This window comes from Rhinatrema bivittatum, chromosome 2 (assembly GCF_901001135.1).
Source record: "Rhinatrema bivittatum chromosome 2, aRhiBiv1.1, whole genome shotgun sequence".
NCBI lineage: Eukaryota > Metazoa > Chordata > Amphibia > Gymnophiona > Rhinatrematidae > Rhinatrema > Rhinatrema bivittatum.
Genome location: NC_042616.1, coordinates 424,338,064 through 424,360,040, shown reverse-complemented (window position 1 = coordinate 424,360,040; position 21,977 = coordinate 424,338,064). Strand labels below are relative to the sequence as shown.

Genomic DNA, 21,977 nt, shown 5'->3' with positions numbered 1-21,977 from the left:
GGTTTTTCTATGCCGGTGTTGGTACATACCTTCACACCGGTTAACAAAGTTTCTTAAAATTAATTAATATAAAATACATAAAAAGAAAAGAAAATACAATACATTTCATAAAAAACAGGAAAATCAGTCATAAAAATACTAATACATATATAAAATTAAATTGTAAAATGCTCACATTTAAAACTAAAATTATAGAACAAATAAAATAAAATGATTCTAACTAGCTACTACTTGAAAAGCTTGTACGTATAACCAGGTTTTTAGAGCTTTCTTGAACTCTTTCAAGTTACTTTGAAGCCTTAGTTCAATGGGTAGTGAATTCCAAAGACCTGGTCCTGCTAATGACCCAGCCCTTTCTCTAACAGATGTAAGTCTGGCTGTGGAAACTGAGGGAATTACGAGAAGACCTTTGCCAGCTGACCGTAAATTTCATTGGGGAGTGTGAATGCGAATGACTGCATTCATCCATTCTACTTGTTCAGCATAGACCACTTTATGTATTAGGCATAAAGTTTTATATTGAATTCTAAATTCAATTGGTAACCAATGCAACTCAGCAAGGACTGGGGTAATATGATCTTTTTTTATTAGTGCCAGAGATGAGTCTGGCAGCAGAATTCTGTAAAATCTGTAGAGGTCTAATCGATGTTTTTGGAAGACCCAATAACAAAGAGTTGCAATAATCTAGATTTGTGAATATTAATGCTTGTAACACAGTTCTAAATTCCTCATGATTTAATAAAGGTTTTAAGCGTTTGAGCACTAATAATTTGTAATAACCTTCTTGAATTTTTACTGCAATATGTTTTTTTAAATATAAGTTCAGGATCAAGCCAGACACCTAAGTCTCTAACTTTATTCCTTAGAGCAATGGGCACATTCTCTATGTTAAACACTTTAGTTTGATCGACTGTTGACAATAGAGAATAGAAACAAAAGGAAGGTATTTGTATAATATTTTATAAGAGATTTGCAAGTATGTTACAAAGTTATATTACAGAGAATAGTGTAGCTACCTTACAGAAAGAGAGAGAGAGAGCTTAAAATTTGCTACAAACCACAGGGAGTTAACACCTTAGAACAACTGCTTGCATGAAACTATGCAACTATGTTTTAGGCTATGCAGTGATTAGATTGTTAGGTATTTGTGTGTTGTATATCATACAATACATGTAGCCCCAACTTGAATTACACTCTGGATATGTAAAATATTGATAGTCATAAATGATGTAAAGTCACGGAGCAGCAACCTGCTGTAATCATGTACATTGATTGTGTGAGCCTTTATACTTCTCAATTACATAACAATGTGCCTGCAGTGATTCTAGTGAAAATGGACTTCAATGTAAAATGGACTTCAATGTAAAAATGTGAAAGAAAGATATTTTAATTTGTTTTGTAAATAATTCATAAGTTTACTTTCTGTTTTAGAGCCTAAAACCATAGTTGCATAATTTCATGCACACGACTCTTCTAGGATGTTAGCCACTCCTGGCATTTGTAGTACATTTTTAGACTTTACTTTGAAATAAACAGACAAAATGCAGAATTCATGTCTTTACTTACTACAGAGCAACAATTCATACACCAAAATCATTAGTTTTCTTTGTTATAGTGCCTAATACATAGTGACATAAAAATGTGCCAGCGGTGGTTCTAGATGTTAGCTACTCCCGGCGGTTCTGCATTGCACCTCTTCAAGGCATTTTAAGTCAAGGTATATGCTACAAACTATTATCTGCAGACAGGAAAGAGCTATATAGCCATGAGTCTTAGTTAAAGTAGCTAGTGGGGCAAAAAATAAATTAAAAAGCATAGGAGCCAATATGGAACCTTGCAGGGTTCCACATTGTGAAGATTTTGAGGCAGAAAACTAATTTGCCTAGCTCATTTGGCATTTACACACCCTGAAAATTTCAACAATTGCTCAACTGTTTTTTCAATAACCATTACTAGAAAGGGCAGATTTGAAACAGGGCATTAATGTTCCACCAGACCAAGGACTGTTTGTTTATTTTGATGGGAAGCATATCCTCGTTTCCTTAAGGGAACTTGGAAAGTGGCCATGATTCAAGCTAGCAGTCACAATATTTAAATAAATTTAATAAATATCCAATAAGATCTAATTGGATTTCTATACTCATTTTGAGGGTAACGAGTCCAACCCAAAAGTGTTCCACTCATAGATAATAGACTTTGTAATGTAAACAATGAGACTTGGTTTAATGCATTCAGTTTACTTGTACATGCAATATTGGGAATATTAGACAAGTTTTCATCATCTCCATCACTATCTTCTACACGAGTGATAGTCACTGATCTAGAAATCCATACACAGACAGCTCTGAAGAAAATTAATTCCTAATCTTTGCTATTTTTTCATCAAAATAAGTAGCAAACTAACTCTGCAGTTAGTAACTCTTAATCATTTTTTTTCTTTTTAAAAAATCTAAATTGATTTCACAAACAACTGGTGAGGGCGATTTTCTGCTTTTTCTAGTTGATTTGATAAAAATTTCTTTTTTTGCTTTTTTAATTTTTCGATAATTCTTTCCTTACAACAATTTAAATTAAAATTGGATTTTCCTCTCTGCCATTTCCTCTCATGATCACAGATCTGTCTTTTAATAATCTTAAACCAGAATGAAACCATGATGTATTAGACTGGGTAATGATTGCTTGTTCTATAAAGAAACAGCTTTGTTAAAAGCCATCCTAAGGAACAAATTCCATTCTGCTACTTTGCAGATGCCTCAAAAATATAATTTGTCAGTCAAAAGTTTAAAATCAAATTTATTATTTTTTCTACAACTAATAGAATTATTTGCTGTGGATAAAAGGCATAATTCTATGTTCATCCCAAAAATTAACAAATAAATGATCTGAACAAGAAAATGAAACTCTTTGGAAACAAAAATCATATCTAAAGTATGACTCCCTTCATATATTTTAGTTACGAATTTATAGGAGAAACCTAAATCCACCATAATTTCTAAAACGTAAACAGCCAGACTACTAGGACTATTAGCATGCACATTCAAATCATGTAGAATTATATGGTGTTCATATTATAAAGTACATTCTGTAATTAATTCAGCATTTTCTAATATGTTTTAGAAAGATCTGGAGGTGGGGGGGTTATAAATAAGAAAACACAACAGCCTTGTTCCATTCATTTTCACCAACAGTGTCAATCCATCTAAGAGATCTAATTAGTCATTTCTTGAATAGCAACTGACTTCTGGAAAACAAACACCACTCCTCCTCCATTTCCTCTTCCTCTATATTTATTCACAAAGAAATAATTAGGTGGACAGGCTTTAACCAGTTGTATAGTTACACATTGCTTTAAGAACATTACCCCAATAGCTTTCATGTTGACATGTGTATTAGCCTTAAAGTATCAGCTATCCAACCTCTTTGATTTGAAATTGTGATTTAGGGTAGGCTAACACAAGGTTCCTTTAACATTGTATAAATATTGCTAACTTCCTTTGTTATTTATAGGAATCGACGCCAGTGTTGACACCCCCTGTGGATGTTGCCTCTTTCTTGGCTTTCCCCTCACCAGATAAACTACTGCGAATGGGCCCAAAACGATCAACCATTTTAGCACAAAAGGTAAAGGGAACGTGTGCTGCCAATGCTTGCCTTTTTTTTCCCCTCATTTATCCAGCCTGTGACATTCCCATTCTTTCCAGGTGTGTATGTGTTTATATGTAACATGTTTCCTTCTCATCCTACTACACCAATCCAGAATGTTTGAGTTACGTTCTCCTTCCAGCATATGGAAGCAGAGCACATGACTTTTTCTAGGACATCACTGCTTACATGTGGTACAGTGACAGTTAAAGCCAGTATTCTCTGCCTTCAGCAGCTAGAAGAGTACTATGGTGCTGCTGCAGGTTTTCATTTTTCAGTTAATCAATTTAAAGATCAATTAAAACAAATTAAAACTTGCAGGAAATTCTGTACTTTCTTGGCTGTCTGTGGGCCAACCACCTGAAATATTCAGAGTAGTGAGCCAATAATTCATTGTTCCCAGCCCAACAAGGGATGTTAGTAGAGCCTAAGAGGGGATTTAAGCTATTATTTAAGATAGAGGATTCTCTGAGAAATTAACACTCTTTCAAATCCCTCTCTCCCCTTGTTTTCTCTCTAAGCAAAACAAAAACAAAATTTTGAATGAAGGGAAGAATCAAAATATATTACAAAGGCAATGCTGCGGGGCCTCGGGATGCATCCTCTGCCGTTGCATCGGGCTTTTCCCAGGTGTCATCAGATGAAGAGTCATCAGGAAATTCTCTGGATGGAGCTCTTCTCCCTTGTAATGGCCTGAGCAGTAGAACCCGAACTGCTATTTCCTGATTCCAAAGAGAAGAGGGGGGTCCCGCCCCATCTTGGATCTAAAGGCCTTGAACAAATTTCTGTGAAGAGAAAAATTTAAGATTGTCTCGCTGGGCACTCTGATTCCCCTCCTGCAAATAGGGAACTGGCTTTGCTTCCTTGACCTAAAGACGCATACACCCATATCGAGATCTTCCCTGGTCACAGGAAGTTTCTACGGTTCCTCGGGTGTTGCCGTTTGGCCTTGCTTTGGCCCCACGGGTCTTCACCAAATGCCTGGCAGTAGTGTGTGTGTACCTCTGCTGGCTGGGGGTGCACGTGTTTCCCAACTTGGACGATTGGCTGGTCAAGAGTGCCACCCAGGAGGAGGCGTTTCGCTCCCTACGCTTGATGATTAGGGTGCTGGAGTCCCTCGGGTTTGTCATCAACTACCTGAAGTCCCATCGCACCATATTGCTTCAGTTGGACTTTATTGGTGCCTACCTGGACGTGTGTCAGGCCCTGGACCTTTCTTCCTCGCGTTCGGGTACTTGCTCTGGCATCTCTGGTGAGTCTAGTCCGCTGAAGCCAACAAGTGTCAGCCCAGCTTCTGCTTCGATTGCTGGGTCAAATGGCCGCATTAGTCCATGCTTCTCCCTGGGCTCGCTTGCTTATGCGGAGGGGTCAGTGGACCCTGCTGTCTCAGTGGCAGCAGGCCACCCAGGACCTCAATGTACGTATTTGTGTCATGTCGCCTCTCCAGACCTCTTTATCTTGATGGGTGAGTCTACCCAATCTGGAGCAGGGGGTTCCTTTTCAGCCCCCTTCTCCAACTCAGGTTGTGCTTACCACAGATGCTTCCACCTTGGTTGGGATGTGCATATGGATGGCCTCCGCTCACAAGGTCTTTGGTCCGCTCAGGAAACTCAATGCCAGATTACTTCCTGGAGCTTCGAGCGATCAGTTACATGCTCTGGGAATTCCAGGATCGCTTGTCCAACCCAGACTATCCTGGTACAGACCTAGAACCAAGTAGCAATGTGGTATATCAATAAGCAGGGAGGTACGGGATCATTCCTCCTGTGTCAGGAGGCTGTCCAGATTTGATCCTGAGCTCAGTCTCAGGGCCTGCTGTTCCAGGCCATGTTCCTGGCTGGGACAGAGAATGCGGTTGCAGACTGGCTGAGTTGCGGGTTCCGACCCCACAAGTGGTCCCTGGATCAAGCAGTGCCGGATTGCATCTTCTACCTTTGGGGGGATCCCAGACATGGGCCTCTTTAAGAACTTAAGAAAATGCCATACTGGGTCAGACCAAGGGTCCATCAAGCCCAGCATCCTGTTTCCAACAGTGGCCAATCCAGGCCATAAGAACCTGGCAAGTACCCAAAAACTAAGTCTATTCCATGTAACCATTGCTAATGGCAGTGGCTATTCTCTAAGTGAACTTAATAGCAGGTAATGGACTTCTCCTCCAAGAACTTATCCAATCCTTTTTTAAACACAGCTATACTAACTGCACTAACCACATTCTCTGGCAACAAATTCCAGAGTTTAATTGTGCGTTGAGTAAAAAAGAACTTTCTCCGATTAGTTTTAAATGTGCCCCATGCTAACTTCATGGAGTGCCCCCCTAGTCTTTCTACTATCCGAAAGAGTAAATAACCGATTCACATCTACCCGTTCTAGACCTCTCATGATTTTAATCACCTCTATCATATCCCCCCTCAGTCGTCTCTTCTCCAAGCTGAAAAGTCCTAACCTCTTTAGTCTTTCCTCATAGGGGAGTTGTTCCATTCCCCTTATCATTTTGGTAGCCCTTCTCTGTACCTTCTCCATCGAAATTATATCTTTTTTGAGATGCGGCGACCAGAATTGTACACAGTATTCAAGGTGCGGTCTCACCATGGAGCGATACAGAGGCATTATGACATTTTCCGTTTTATTCACCATTCCTTTTCTAATAATTCCCAACATTCTGTTTGCTTTTTTGACTGCCGCAGCACACTGCACCGACGATTTCAATGTGTTATCCACTATGACACCTAGATCTCTTTCTTGGGTTGTAGCACCTAATATGGAACCCAACATTGTGTAATTATAGCATGGGTTATTTTTCCCTATATGCATCACCTTGCACTTATCCACATTAAATTTCATTTGCCATTTGGATGCCCAATTTTCCAGTCTCACAAGGTATTCCTGCAATTTATCACAATCTGCTTGTGATTTAACTACTCTGAACAATTTTGTGTCATCTGCAAATTTGATTATCTCACTCGTCGTATTTCTTTCCAGATCATTTATAAATATATTGAACAGTAAGGCTCCCAATACAGATCCCTGAGGCACTCCACTGTCCACTCCCTTCCACTGAGAAAATTGCCTATTTAATCCTACTCTCTGTTTCCTGTCTTTTAGCCAGTTTGCAATCCATGAAAGGACATCGCCACCTATCCCATGACTTTTTACTTTTCCTAGAAGCCTCTCATGAGGAACTTTGCCTCCCCCTGCAACAACAAGATGAGCCACTTCTGCTCCCTTTACAGGGGAGATGGAAAGCCAGCCTGGGACACCTTTGCCCACCATTGGGTGAGGGCCTTCTGTATGCGTATCCTCCGCTTCCTCTGGTGATGAAGACTTTCCTGAAGCTCCGGCAGCATGGGGGACCATGATTCTCATTGGCTGAGACAGGTCTGGTTCCACTCCAGCGGGATCTCCCTGTCAAAGAACCGATTGGTCTGGGGATCTCCCCCATTCTGATTTCACAGAATCAGGGCAGGCTGTGCCATCCCAACCTCAGGGCATTGTCTCTGACGGGCCTGGCTGTTGAAAGGCTAGTTTTGCAGTCCCTTGATCTCTCACAGCGTGTCTCGAGTCCTGGTAGCTTCCAGGAAGCCTTCCATCAGGAAGTCTTATAACCTGAAGTAGAATAGGTTTCATGTCTGCTATGAGAGTCACAGATTGGATCCGTTCTCTTCCCCCCACTCCGAGGGTGCTTGACTACTTGCTGCACCTTTTGGACACTGGTTCTCTTGCCCCACTCCGAGGGTGCTTGACACTTGCTGCACCTTATGGACACATAGTGGACTGCATGGAGACAGCCTCCCCGCGGCCTCCTGTTGTGTCTTGGGACCTCAATGTGGTGTTGGCTTGACTCATGCGAGATCCTTTCGAGCCGCTGCGCTCCTGTGATCTGAAGTATCTGACCTGGAAGGTCATTTTCTTGGTTGTGGTTACTTCGGTGCACAGGGTCAGCCAGCTTCAGGTGTTGGTGATGTATCCTCCCTACAAGAAGTTCTTTCATGATAGGGTGGTCCTCCATACTTAACCTAAGTTCCTGCCTAAGATGGTAACTGATTTTCATCTTAACCAGACAATTGTTTTGCCCACTTTTTTTTTCCCAGGCCTCATTTGCACCAGGGTGAACGGGCTCTGCACAGCTTGGATTGTAAGAGGGCCTTAGCTTTCTGCTTCGAGCTGACAGCAGGCCACAGGCAGTCCATGCAGTTCTTCATTTCTTTTGACAAGAATAGATTGGGAGTTGCGGTTATCAAGCAAACACTGTCAAGCTGGCTGGCAGATTGTATTTCCTTGTGCTATGCACAGGTAGGCCTTCAGCTTGGAGGCCAGGTCAAGGCTTACTCCGCCAGAGCCATGACGGCTTCTGTGACCCATTTGCGAGCGGACCCTGTGGCCGAAATCTGCAAGCCTGCAACATGGAGTTCGCTCCACATGTTCGCTGCCCATTACGTTTTGGACAGGGATGGCCAACACGACAGCAGTTTTGGCCAGTCTGGCCATCGGAATCTCAGCTACAGAACCCAACTCTTCCGGCCTAGGGTGCTTTTTCGGGATCAGGCTGTCTCCCTCTGTCCTCCACAGCACCAGAATTGTTGTACCCTTTGGCACCTGGTTAGGTGCCTGTAGGTTTAGTAAAGTTTCGCAACAGCCTGTAACTACATATTTACCCAGAGGGACAGAAACAGAAACGCTCCCAACTGTCTCTTCCAAAGCCGCCTCAGTGTTTTTGAAAATAGCCCAGCCACAGCTTCCCTTTCCAGTAGGGGGCAGGATACAACTTTTTTCCTCAGAGTGGAGCCGCATTACTTTGGCTCAATGGGTCCTTCGGATCGTCCGCAAGGGTTATCATCTAAATTTCCTCTTCCAACCTTCCCTTCCTCATCACACCGGGCAGTTAAAGGATGTTTCAGTTGCCTCTTCTGGAACAAGAGATCCAGACTTTACGCCATCAATGAGCCATCCAATTGGTGCCCAGACACCAAATAAACTCGGGTTACTACTCCCAATAATTCCTCATCCCAAAGTGCTCAGGGGGTCTCTGCCCTATTCTGGACTTATGCTTCCTAAACATATACCTTCGGAAGGAGAAACTCAAGATGACATCCCTCAAGTTATTCCTACCATTGGATCTCAAGGATGCCTACACCCAAATTCCAATACACCCCTCCTGTGGCAGTTCCTGTGCTTCAAAGTGGATTCCAGGCACTACCAGTACAAGGTTCTACCCTTTGGCCTTTCCTCGGCTCCCAGAGTATTCACCAGATGTCTGGCTGAGGGCAGTGGCTTACCTAATACATCAGGGGATGTGCCTGTTTCCCTATTTGGACGATTGGCTAATAATTTCCTCCAACCAAGTATCCCTACAACAGCATCTAGAAACAATCACTTGTCTGGAGCCTCTAGGGTTCCTCATCAGCTATAAGACGGTACTCAAACTGACCCAGATTCTACAGTTCATAGGGGCCAGAATAGACTTGATCTAGTCTCGTGCCTTCCTTCCCCAGGAGAGGATCGAGCAGATCCATCATCCTTGTACAGAATTACTCCTCAGATTGAAGGTCATTGTGTGCCAGGTCCTTGTACTATTGTCACTTGGCAGCAACCATACATATGGTATCTCATACTCTCCTGCACATGTGGCATCTCCGATGGAGCTTGAAATCTCAATGTGCCTAGTATTCTTAACTGATATCCACTATAGTAACCTTGTCAGACTCCATGTGGATGGACATTCTTTGGTGGTTAAATCTAGAGATCCTGACCATATGAACGCCTCTTTGAGACCCTGCCCAGAATCTAGTCCTCACCACAGACGCATCCATGCAAAGTTGGGGAGAGCATTTCCTCCATTACCAGACTCAAGGTCAGTGATCACAGGACATATGGAATTACCAGATAAATTTCCTGGAACTCAGAGCCATGAGATATGTTCTAATGGCCTTCACCCAATTTATACGGGGACATGCCCTCATGATTCATATGGACAATCAGGTGGCCATGTTTTATGTGAACAAGCAGGGCGGATCGGTATCCTGGCTTCTTTGCAGAGAAGCAGTATGGATCTGGGAGTGGGCCCTCAACAGTTCAATAACCTTAAGGACCACCTACTTACCAGGATTAGCGAACACGTTAGCTGACCGACTCAGCAGAGTATTTCATCCTTACGAATGGTTGCGCAGCCCCTCAGTAGCAGAGGAAATCTTTCTACAGTGGGGTTGACCTTGGATAGATGTTTTTGCCACCAAGCAGAATTGGAAAGTACTTCAATTCTGTTCTGTCTGCCCAAGTCGACTCAGAAGGACACAGGATGCTTTCCTCATGTTGTGGTTGTGAGGACTCCTATGTGTGTTTCCTCCGATTTCTCTCTTCTCAAAAACAGTTCAAAAGATTATCTGAGATGAAACTCGCATGATACTCATAGTACCCGCATGGCCGAGGCAACCCTGGTTCACTTACCTGGTACAGTACTCAGAGAGTGATCCAAGACCCAGATCTTTTGACTCAGGAGGGGAGGCTCCCTTATTCATCCTCTTCTCTCCTCCCTGGATGTTGAATGTGAGATATTGCAAGGCCTGACTCTTTAAGCAGATATTCAGGAGTTATTGTAGCAGTGAGGAAGCCATCAATCAGTCGTAACTATTCTTTCAAATGGAAGAGATATGCCAAATGGTGTCAAAGTCATGGCATTAGCCCCTTTTCCTCGGCTCACAGAGAGATCCTCAATTACTTAAGAACATAAGAAATTGCCAATCTGGGTCAGACCAAGGGTCCATCAAGCCCAGCATCCTGTTTCCAACAGAGGCCAAACCAGGCCACAAGAACATGGCAAGTAGCCAAACAACAAGAAGATCCCATGCTACTGATGCCAGTAATAATAGAGGCCATTCCCTAAGTCAACTTGATTAATAGCAGTTAATGGACTTCTCCAAGAACTTCTCCAAACCCTTTTTAAACCCAGCTACACTAACTGCACAAACCACATCCTCTGGCAACAAATTCCAGAGCTTAATTGTGCATTGAATGAAAAAGAATTTTATCCGATTAGTCTTAAATGTGCTACTTGCTAACTTCATGGAGTGTCCGTCTATTATTCGAAAGTGTAAATAACCGATTCACATCTACTCGTTCAAGACCTCTCATGATTTTAAAGACCTCTATCATATTCCCCCTCAGCTGTCTCTTCTCCAAGCTGAACAGCCCTATCCTCTTCAGCCTTTCCTCATAGGGGAGCTGTTCCATCCTCTTTATCATTTTGGTTGCCCTTCTCTGTACCTTCTCCATTGCAATTATATCTTTTTTGAGATGTGGCAACCAGAATTGTACACAGTATTCAAGGTGCAGTCTCAACATGGAACGATAGAGGCATTATGACATTTTCTGTTTTATTAATCATTCCCTTCCTAATAATTCCTAACATTGTTTGCTTTTTTGACTGCTGCAGCACACTGAGCTGACGATTTCAAAGTATCATCCACTATGATGCCTAGATCTTTTTCCTGGGTGGTAGCTCCTAATATGGAACCTAACATTGTGTAACTACAGCAAGGGTTATTTCCTGTCGTGTAGCCAGATGGACTCAGAACAAGTGGGTATAGTGTGCTCGTGCCAGCAGTTGGAGACGGATCTGACGTCAGCACGGGTACATATACCCCCACAGGAAGTGAAGCTCCTCAGTAATTTCCGTCTCCAAAGCAGTTTGGAGAGCCTGCACGCTCGCTGAGCGTGTTTCCAATCTATTTTCTGTTTTCTACTTTCTACCTATTAAACTTCTACGGAACATCGAGCCCCGCACTCCTGCGGTGATACCATTCGGTCCCTCCGCCAGTTGAGTTTCCCGAGGTGATTTCCGTGATCCCTCGGAGGTTTAGGCCTCGGTCCGGTGGCCGAATCACGGCAGGGACCAAGCTCCCGAGCAGGAAAGGCTTGGGTTGAGCTAAGAGGCGCCTCGGTCCCGGCGTGGACTTGGGAGGCAGCGGGTGCATTCCTCAAGCGCGGCGGTGAAGGTATTTCCCCTCTCCCCCCGCAGCCGGAGACCGCCCGGGTTTCAGCCGGGAAGCGCCGAGGATCAGGTAAGGCACACAACTTTTACTTTGGTCTCCGAAGTTCGAGGATCGGCGGCGTTGCCTGAATGCGGCACGCCGCGGAGGTCGCCATTTTGTTGGCCCTGTTCAGGTATTGAGCGCCCATGATAGGCGCCTGTATCGTATTGAGCGCATATTGTGTTTAGAGTATATTGCTGACCGCATATTAAGCGCATATTGTATTAAGCGTATATAGCTGCCGCTTACTATTGACCGCATATTGTATTAAGCGTATATAGCTGTCGCTTATTATTGAGCGCATATTGTTGAGCGCATAGTATATTGAGCGCATATTATATTAAGCGCTTGTTGTATTAAGCGCATATTGCTGCCGCATATTATTCAGCGCATATTCTTCAGAGCGCAATGGAACAATTGAATGCCCCGGTGTCCCCGGCGGCAGCGCCTCCTGATTCCGGCATGAAAGCTCTTGGCCTCTGCTCAGCATGCCAGCTTAGAGCCACGCACAGCGAGGAGCCAGTCTCCCTTTGTGCCCAATGTGAGGAGGCAGTGGGAGCCTCGGGCCAGGACCAGTCTCAACCGAGGTTTGTTGACAGTTCCCCAGGGGCCACCCCGGATCTCGCAGGCAGTCTCGAACAACCTGGAATCCCGGGGGACCTGGTACCCCGACGACTTGAGACCGCTTCCATTTCTTGGGTGGATCTCTTTAAGGGGATCCATGCCTTTGTGCAGATGCAATCAGCTTCCTGTTCAGGCCCTGCTGTTACTGTGGCTGCTGCTCCTGTTGCTGCTCCAGCGGACCCTGCCCCTGGACCTTCGCGCCCTTATCGTGGGCGAGCGCACCCGCCTCCAGGCAGTCCGGTTCAGGCGGACCCTGATGTCTCAGAGACTGAATCAGAACCCTCCGAGGAGGGGGAACTTTCCTCTGGGATGGAGCCATATCGAACCATGAGGCGGTTCTTTCCCAAGGAAGATCTCTCCGACCTAATATCTCAGTGCCTGGCGGAGTTGGATATTACAGGCCCCAGCACTACGGTGCCATCTACACAGAACCCTCTGCTGGAAGGTCTTCGTCCTACAGCCCGCCATTTTCCCTTCTTGCAAGCAGCACAGCAACTGATAGATCTGGAATGGGCTGCACCAGCAGCCTCATTCAAAGGGGGTTCGGGGCCTGATAGGAGGTACCCCCTGGATCCGGCAATCAAGGAGATGCTGGGGTGCCCTCAGGTGGACGCTTTGGTTAGCGCGGTGGTCAAGCGCACTACCATTCCAGTTGAAGGGGGGGCGGCCCTCAAGGAACCTCACGACCGGCGACTGGACGCCATCCTGAAACAGACATTTGAGGTGGCAGCTCTGTCTTTGCGAATTGCAACCTGCTGCACGGTGGTGACGCGTTCATGTTTGTCACAGGTCAGGAACAATGCTCCGGCAGCGGACATGGAGTCCGCTCTCTCGTTCCTCACGGATGCTGCATCCGACCTCATCCGTACAACTGCCAAGGGGATCACATCTTCTGTGGCTGCCAGGAGGCAGCTCTGGATACGGAATTGGTCAGCGGATGCTCCTTCAAAGACACGCCTCACCAGAATGCCCTTTAGGGGGTCTTTCCTGTTCGGCAGCGACCTTGATAAATTGGTCAGCACATGGGGTGCCTCTCCTATACCTAGACTGCCGGAAGACAGGTTCAAAAGGAACCAGTGCGCCTTTCCAAGGCCTTCCAGAGGCAGAAGCTCCCAACGCTTCCTTCCCTATAGGGGTCACTACCAGGCACCTCGTCCTCAGGCCAGGAACCAGTCCTTTCGGCCCAAGCAGCAGAAGAGGGGAGCCGGCTCGGGTTCAGGCCCCGGCCGTGCCTCCCAATAAGAATCAGCCGATCCATCTGGGGGATGGGGCCATAGGGGGCAGGTTAACCCTCTTCTACCCCAGATGGGTCGAGATTACGTCGGACCAGTGGGTCCTCGCCATCATCCGAGAGGGTTACTTTCTGGACTTCCATCATTACCTCCGGACAGGTTTGTGGAATCTTCGTGTCCGATCCACAAGAAGGCAGCATTGGAAGCTACCTTGGCGAGGCTCCTGTCCTTGATCCCGGTACCTGCTTGGGAATTGAATTCTGGGCATTATTCCATTTATTTCATGGTACCCAAGAAAGAGGGCACTTTCCGGCCCGTATTGGACCTCAAGTCAGTCAACCGATACTTACGGGTCCCGAGGTTTCGCATGGAAACTCTGCATTCAGTCAAGAACGCAGTACAGCCAGGAGAATTCCTCTCGGCCTTGGATTTATCGGAAGCCTACCTGCATATCCTGATTAATCAGGATCATCAGCGCTACCTACGCTTCAAGGTGCTGGGACTCCAGTTCCGGGCTTTGCCGTTCGGGCTAGCCACGTCACCGCGGACCTTCACCAAGGTGATCGTAGTGGTCACAGCGGCGCTCAGACGGGAAGGAATCCTTGTCCATCCCTACCTAGACGATTGGCTGATCAGGGCGAAATCACGAGAGGAGAGCCATCGGGCAACCAACAGAGTTATCGCCCTTCTGGAAAGCCTGGGATGCGTAGTCAACCTAAACAAGAGTTGCCTACAGCCTTCCCAATCTCTGGAATACCTGGGAGTCCAGTTCGACACCCAGGCAGACACAGTCAGTCTCACCGCCAAGAGGAGATTAAAACTTCGGACGCGTCTCCGGTCCTTGATGGGAGCCAGTCGGCCCACAGCTTGGGATTATCTGCAGGTTCTCGGTCTCATGGCATCCACCCTGGAAGTGGTACCCTGGGCAAGGGCCCATATAGAGGTGGAAAATCTGATAAAAAAAAATGAAACCTTCGACACATCCACAGGACCAAATCCCTTCCAAATTCCTGATACTCATACCAGAATACATTTCCAAATACCTAGCCTATATTATCAATTGTTCCCTCTCACAAAGAATTTTCCCAGACGCTCTCAAAACTGCCACACTTAAACCTATGCTCAAAAAACCGAACCTGGATCCGGAGGACCTCAACAACTACCGCCCCATCTCAAACCTCTCGTTTATAGCCAAGATCATGGAGAAAATTGTAAATAAGCAGCTTTCAGACTACCTGGAGGATCATAACATTTTACACCATTCACAATATGGCTTCCGAAAAGAACACAACACTGAAACCCTCCTCATCTCCCTCCTTGATCAAATTCACATCGGCTTTGACAAAGGTCAATCATTCCTTCTAGCCCTTCTTGACATTTCCGCAGCCTTCGATACCGTAAATCATAATACCCTACTTAATCGGCTATCAGACATAGGCATCACTGGATCAGCTCTCAGATGGTTCAACTCCTTCCTTAACAATAGAGGCTATAAGGTAAAAATCAATAACAAGGAATCCTCTCATACCAACGCCCCATTCGAAGTTCCTCAGGGTTCCTCCTTATCACCCACCTTGTTCAACATCTACATACTCCCTCTCTGCCATGTTCTCTCAAATCTAAATCTTAAGTTCTATATATATGCCGATGATGTACAAATATTAATCCCCATATCTAGGTCACTGGACTCTACACTCAAATTATGGAACTCTCATTTACAAACGATCAACCAACACCTTTCAAGCATTAACCTAGTACTCAACACTTCCAAGACTGAACTACTGCTAATAACCCCAGAAGGCAGTCCACTTCATAATCAACTACATTCCAACATTCAAATATCCCATGCCCGAGATCTTGGAGTAATAATAGATAGTCACTTGAATTTAAAACAATTTATAAAACACACAACAAGGGAGTGCTTCTATAAGCTACAAGTACTCAAAAAACTCAAACCGCTTCTATTCCACCACGACTTCAGATCCGTCCTTCAAGCTATTCTTTTCTCCAAGATAGACTACTGCAATTCAATCTTGCAAGGTCTACCGATTTCAACTATAAAACCCATCCAATTGCTCCAAAATGCAGCGGCGAGAATTTTAACAAATACTAATCGGAGAGCGCATATCTCCCCCATCCTAAAGGACCTCCACTGGCTCCCAGTAAACTTTAGGATCCTTTATAAATCACTGACAATTATCCATAAAATATTCACCATCAGACTCCTGTGGATCTTTTACACCCTCTCAAACGACGCTCGACGACCAGACCCTTAAGAGATGCATACAAGGGATCCTTACACGTTCCCCCAATCAAATTTGTACAACACGTTAACATTAGAGACAGGACATTCTCCACCGCTGGACCCTCCATCTGGAACGCCATACCCCCAGACCTCAGACAGGAAACCTGTCTTCCAACTTTTAAAAAGAAACTGAAGACATGGCTATTCTGCCGAGCTTTCCCTGCCAATAGCCCAACAGCCTGATTTAGAATTATCATGCCTCCCTTCCACTCTCCATTGTAAATAGTACTTAATTTATTGTATATAGTAATCTATCTCCGTTCTCCCTCTCTTTTTTTCCTTCTCCCAGTTAAGGCTACCTTGTTAGAATGTAACTTTCATGCTCCTTCAAATTGTCACTTGTTATATGGTTGGTTATAGTTCTACTTTGTTCAATGTAAACCGAGTTGATTTGATCTGTATCAAGAAAGTCGGTATATAAAAGCCTTAAATAAATAAATAAATAAATGAGACCTCTACAAAACTCCCTTCTCTCTCGCTGGAGTCCCCGCTTCCGGAACTACTCCATGCATCTACCTCTACCAGCCAGAGTGCGGACTCAGCTACGGTGGTGGTTGCAGTCCAACCACACAAGCAGGGGGTCAAAGATGTCCTCCCCCACGTGGACTCTGCTCACCACAGATGCCAGCCTGAGCGGATGGGGAGCACACTGCGAAGAACTCACCGCCCAAGGGCGGTGGAACAGAGAACAGTCGGGGTGGAACATCAACCGACTAGAGGCACGGGCACTCCGGTTAGCCTGCCTGCAATTTGCTCACAGACTAAGGAACAGAGCAGTCAGAGTGATGTCAGACAACGCCACCACGGTGGCATACATCAACCGACAGGGCGGAACCAGAAGCCAGCAGGTGTCCCTCGAGATAGCCCCGCTGATGGCTTGGGCAGAGGCGAATCTTCAGGACATCTCCGCCGTCCACATTGCCGGAAGGGACAACACCACGGCAGACTTCCTCAGCAGAGAAAGCATACGTCCGGGGGAATGGCAGCTGTCGCCCACAGCCTTCCAGATGATTGTAGATCACTGGGGGATTCCGGACATGGACTTACTAGTGGACAGGTCCAATGCTCAAGTACCCAGATACTTCAGCCGCAAGCGGGATCCGTTCTCTCAAGGGATCGACGCCCTGGTTCAGCCATGGCCTCCAGGGGCCCTGCTATACGCCTTTCCTCCATGGCCCCTGCTGGGCACCCTTATCCACAAGATTCAGAAGTACCGGGGCCTAGTTCTTCTAGTGGCACCAGACTGGCCGAGAAGACTACTGGCAGGGGAGCCAGATTGACGTAGCAGGTCCCATCCTTCACGAGGATCCAGCTCAATTCTCTCTTACGGTCTGGCCATTGAGAGGGCTAGACTGAAGAAAGAGGTTACTCGGAGCCAGAGACAGATACACTCCTCCGAGCTCGCAGGTTTTCCACATCCCTCACCTATGTCAGGATCTGGAGAGTATTTGAAGACTGGTGCGATACTCACGGCACCAATCCGCATGTGACTACAATCCCTATTGTTTTGGATTTCCTGCAGGATGGACTTCAGAAGGGTCTCTCCCTCAGCTCCATCAAGGTTCAGGTGGCTGCGCTGTCTTGCTATGGCCCCAGGAGGGATGGCAAGACCATTGCCACGCACCCAGATGTTTCTCGCTTCCTGAAAGGAGTCAAGCACATTCGTCCGCCACTGAAGTGGCCAGTGCCTTTGTGGAACCTCAACCTCGTTTTGGATTTCCTCGCGGGATCCACCTTCAGACCCCTTCGGGGCCTGTCTCTCCGTTCTCTAACTTTGAAGATGGTGTTCTTGCTGGCTGTGTGTTCAGCACGCCGCATCTCGGAACTACAAGCACTGTCTTGCCGTGATCCTTTTCTCAGAATCACTCCTGAGGCTATCCATCTTCGCACGGTTCCATCCTTCTTGTCCAAGGTAGTCTCACCATTTCACCTCAACCAGACCATATCCTTGCCTACCATGGCAGGTCTGAAGAAGTCTGAAGACGGGCGTGTGCTACACCATCTTGACATTGGCAGATTGCTGCCCAGATATCTGGGAATGACAGAAACAGTACGAAAGACGGACCATCTGTTAGTCCTTCACAGCGGGAGGAAACAAGGTGAAGCGGCCTCTCGGCCCACCATCGCCTGCTGGATTAAAGAAGTCATCAGAGCGGCCTACGTAGGGGCCGGGAAGTCACCGCCTCTACAAGTCAAGGCTCATTCTACCAGAGCCCAAGCAGCATCTTGGGCGGAATCTAGGATGCTGTCGCCTGCAGAAATATGTAAAGCGGCGACATGGTCCTCCCTCCATACCTTCTCCAAGTTTTACCGTCTGGATGTCCAGGCCAGGGAGGATACAGCATTTGCGAGGGCGGTCTTACACTGTCCTCAGGCAGCCTCCCGCCCGATCCGGGAGTAAAGCTTTTGTACATCCCACTTGTTCTGAGTCCATCTGGCTACACGACAGGAAATTTGGAGATTACTTACCTGATAATCTCGTTTTCCTTAGTGTAGACAGATGGACTCAGCATCCTGCCCAGCTGCCTGTAGTCATTGGTTTCACCGATTCAAGGTAAGCCTTATCACTTCTTACATGAGTGCGTCCACTCTGCCAGGTGTCGACGCCTTCCGGTTGGGAATGCTGGCGGTCTCCAGCTACTATCAATCGGATAGGGGAATCCTGTTTTCACTATTTTTCTTTGATCGTCAGTACACATATATCCATAACAGCTTTTGCAAGGAAGATTACTGAGGAGCTTCACTTCCTGTGGGGGTATATGTACCCGTGCTGACGTCAGATCCGTCTCCAACTGCTGGCACGAGCACACTATACCCGCTTGTTCTGAGTCCATCTGTCTACACTAAGGAAAACGAGATTATCAGGTAAGTAATCTCCACATTTTTCCCTATATGCAACACCTTGCACTTGTCCACATTAAATTTCATCTGCATTTGGATGCCCAATCTTCCAGTCTTGCAAGGTCCTCCTGTAATGTATCAGAATCCGCTTGTGATTTAACTACTCTGAATAATTTTGTTTTGTCCACAAATTTGATAACCTCACTCGTCGTATTCCTTTCCAGATCATTTAAATATATATTGAAAAGCACCGGTCCAAGTACAGATCCTTGAGGCACTCCACTGTTTACTCTTTTCCACTGAGAAAATTGACCATTTAATCCTATTCTCTGTTTCCTATCTTTTAACCAGTTTGTAATCCACGAAAGGACATCGCCTTCTATCCCATGAATTTTTAGTTTTCTTAGAAGCCTCTCATGAGGGACTTTGTCAAACGCCTTCTGAAAATCCAAATACACTACATCTACCGGTTCACATTTATCCACATGTTTATTAACCCCTTCAAAAAAATGAAGCAGATTTGTTAGCAAGACTTCCCTTGGGTAATCCATGTTGACTGTGTTCCATTAAACCATGTCTTTCCTAATGCTCTATGATTTTGATCTTTAGAATAGTTTCCACTATTTTTCCCAACACTGAAGTCAGGCTCACTGTTCTATAGTTACCCGGATCGCGCCTGGAGCCCTTTTTAAATATTGGGGTTACATTGGCCAGTTTTCAGGTACAATGGATGATTTTAATGATAGGTTACAAATTTTAACTAATAGATAAGAAATTTCATTTTGAGTTCCTTCAGAACCCTAGGATGCATACCCATCCGGTCCAGGTGATTTGCTACTCTTTGGTTTGTCAATCTGGCCAACTACATCTTCCAGGTTTACAGTGATTTGGTTCAGTTCATCTGATTCATCACCCTTGAAAACAATCTCCAGAACTGGTATCTCCCCAACATCCTCATTATTAAACACGGAAGCAAAGAATTCATTTAGTCTTTCTGCAATGGCTTATCTTCCCTAAGAGCCCATTTAACCCCTTGGTCATCTAACGGTCCAACCGACTCTCACAGGTTTCTTGCTTTGGATATATTTTTAAAAGTTTTTATTATGAGTTTTTGCCTCTACAGCCAATTTCATTTCAGATTCTCTCTTCACCTGTCTTATCAGTGTGTTACACTTAACTTGACAATGCTTATGCTTTTTCCTGTTTTCTTCAGATGGATTCTTCCAATTTTTGAAGGATTTTTTTTGGCTAAAATAGCCTCTTTCACTTCACCTTTAAACATGCCTGTAATCATTTTGCCTTCCTTCCACTTTTCTTAATGTGGAGAATACATCTGGACTGCACGTCTAGGATTGTATTTTTAAACAATATCCATGCCTGTTGAACACTTTTAACCTTTGTAGCTGCACCTTTCAGTTTTTTTCTAACTATTTTCCTCATTTTATCAAAGTTTCCCATTTGAAAATTTAGTGTTAGAGCTGTAGATTCTTATTTGTTCCCCTTCCTGTTGTTAGTTTAAATTTGATAATGTTAAGATCATTATTGCCAAGTGGCCCCACCACCATTACCTCTCTCACCAGATCCTGCGTTCCACTAAGAATTAAATCTAAAATAACTCCCTCTCTTGTTGATTCCTGAACCAATTGCTCCATGAAGCATTCGTTTATTACATCCAGGAACTTTGTCTCTAGCAAGTCCTGATGTTACATTTACCCAGTCAATATTGGGGTAATTGAAATCTCCCATTATTACTGCACGGCCAAATTGGTTAGCTTCCCTGATTTCTCTTAGCATTTAATCATTTGTCTGACCATTTTGTCCAGGTGGACGGTAGTATACTCCTATCACTATACTCTTACCCAACACACATGGGATTTCTACCCATATAGATTCTACTGAGCATTTAGTCTCTTGTATGATCTTTATCCTGTTGGACTCTATACCCATCTCTCCAAGTCTGGCTTGGCAACATCATCCATAAGAGTGCACCTAAGTGCTATCGCTGCTTATCACGAAAGGGACAAGGATTCCTTGGTGGCTTCCCACCCCTTGGTATCTCGCTTCATGAGAGGACTATTTAAACTTCATCCTCCCATCCAAAAACCTCCAGTACCCTGGTATTTAAACATGGTCTTATCAGCTCTAATGACAAATCCCTTCGAACCTCTGCAATCTGTGCATTTGAAGTTTCTCATTTGGAAGGTAGTTTTTCTCATAGCAATAACCGCGGCCCGAAGAGTAAGCGAACTACAGGCCTTGGTTCACTTCTCTCCCTATTGCAATTTTATCACGAGAAGGTAGTACTCAGGACTCATCCTAAATTCCTACCTAAAATAGTTTCAGCTTTTCACATCAATCAAGTTATATCGCTACCTATCTTCTTTCCTAAACCACATAATAAAAGGGAGTCTTTGCTCCATTCCTTGGACTGTAAGAGAACACTAGCTTTCTATAAACAAAAGACTCTGCCTTACTGGCAATCCTCGCAATTATTTATTTATTTAAGATTTTTATATACCGGCATTAGTGTGCAAACATCATACCGGTTTACATTACAACTGAAAGATTGAAAATACAATGAACAGGGGAGGGGAGTATAAACAATTACAGAAAGTGAAAAAAACAGCAGAGATAAACATTAAACAATAAAGCTATATGCAAAGGCAAACTTATATACAAGGGCATAAGAAAGAAATTGAATATAGGGGTCCTATAAAGAATACAGGGTGACTTCTCATTTAACCCTAACTCGTTGGGAGTACCAGACTCCAAAAGAACAATATCCAACTGGATTACAGATTGTATTCAGTTCTGTCATAATTCAGCACATGTGCCCTTGTCGAGTTCCATTACTGCTCATCAGGTGCGATCCATAGCATCCTCCATTGCACATCTACGAAATGTTCCCATTGATGATATATGTAGGGCTGTAACTTGGTCTTCAGTCCATACCTTTACCACACACTACTGCCTAGATCAGCTAACAGCCTCAGATAGCGGGTCGGGACAAGCAGTGTTATCAAGCCAGGGCGCTGCCTTCTAGCTTTATTACTACCTGAGGAAACCGGGAAGTGCCACACAAGCGCAGCAAGGCAAAGTTCTATCTTGAAGAGAGAAATGTTCACGAGAGCTTCATCGATGATATCACCCAAAAACATGGCTAATTCTTCCTGCTATCTATGGAAAACACAGTTTACAGTAAGCAAACTTGCTTTTTCCACTACCTCTAGTGGGAGGCTGTTCCATGCATCCACTACCCTCTCTGTAAAGAAATATTCCATAAGATTTACTCCTGAGTCTACCCCCTTT

General features: G+C 44.9%; 1 protein-coding gene across 1 annotated transcript in view; it reads left to right on the top strand.

Annotated features, from left to right (window-relative positions):
* RANGAP1 (Ran GTPase activating protein 1) overlaps positions 1–21,977 on the top strand; it is a 317,592-nt gene that overhangs the window by 198,111 nt on the left and 97,504 nt on the right. The window contains exon 12 of the mRNA XM_029590239.1: positions 3,508–3,621. Coding sequence (XP_029446099.1) covers positions 3,508–3,621 — 114 coding nt within the window. The remainder of the gene's footprint in view (positions 1–3,507; positions 3,622–21,977) is intronic.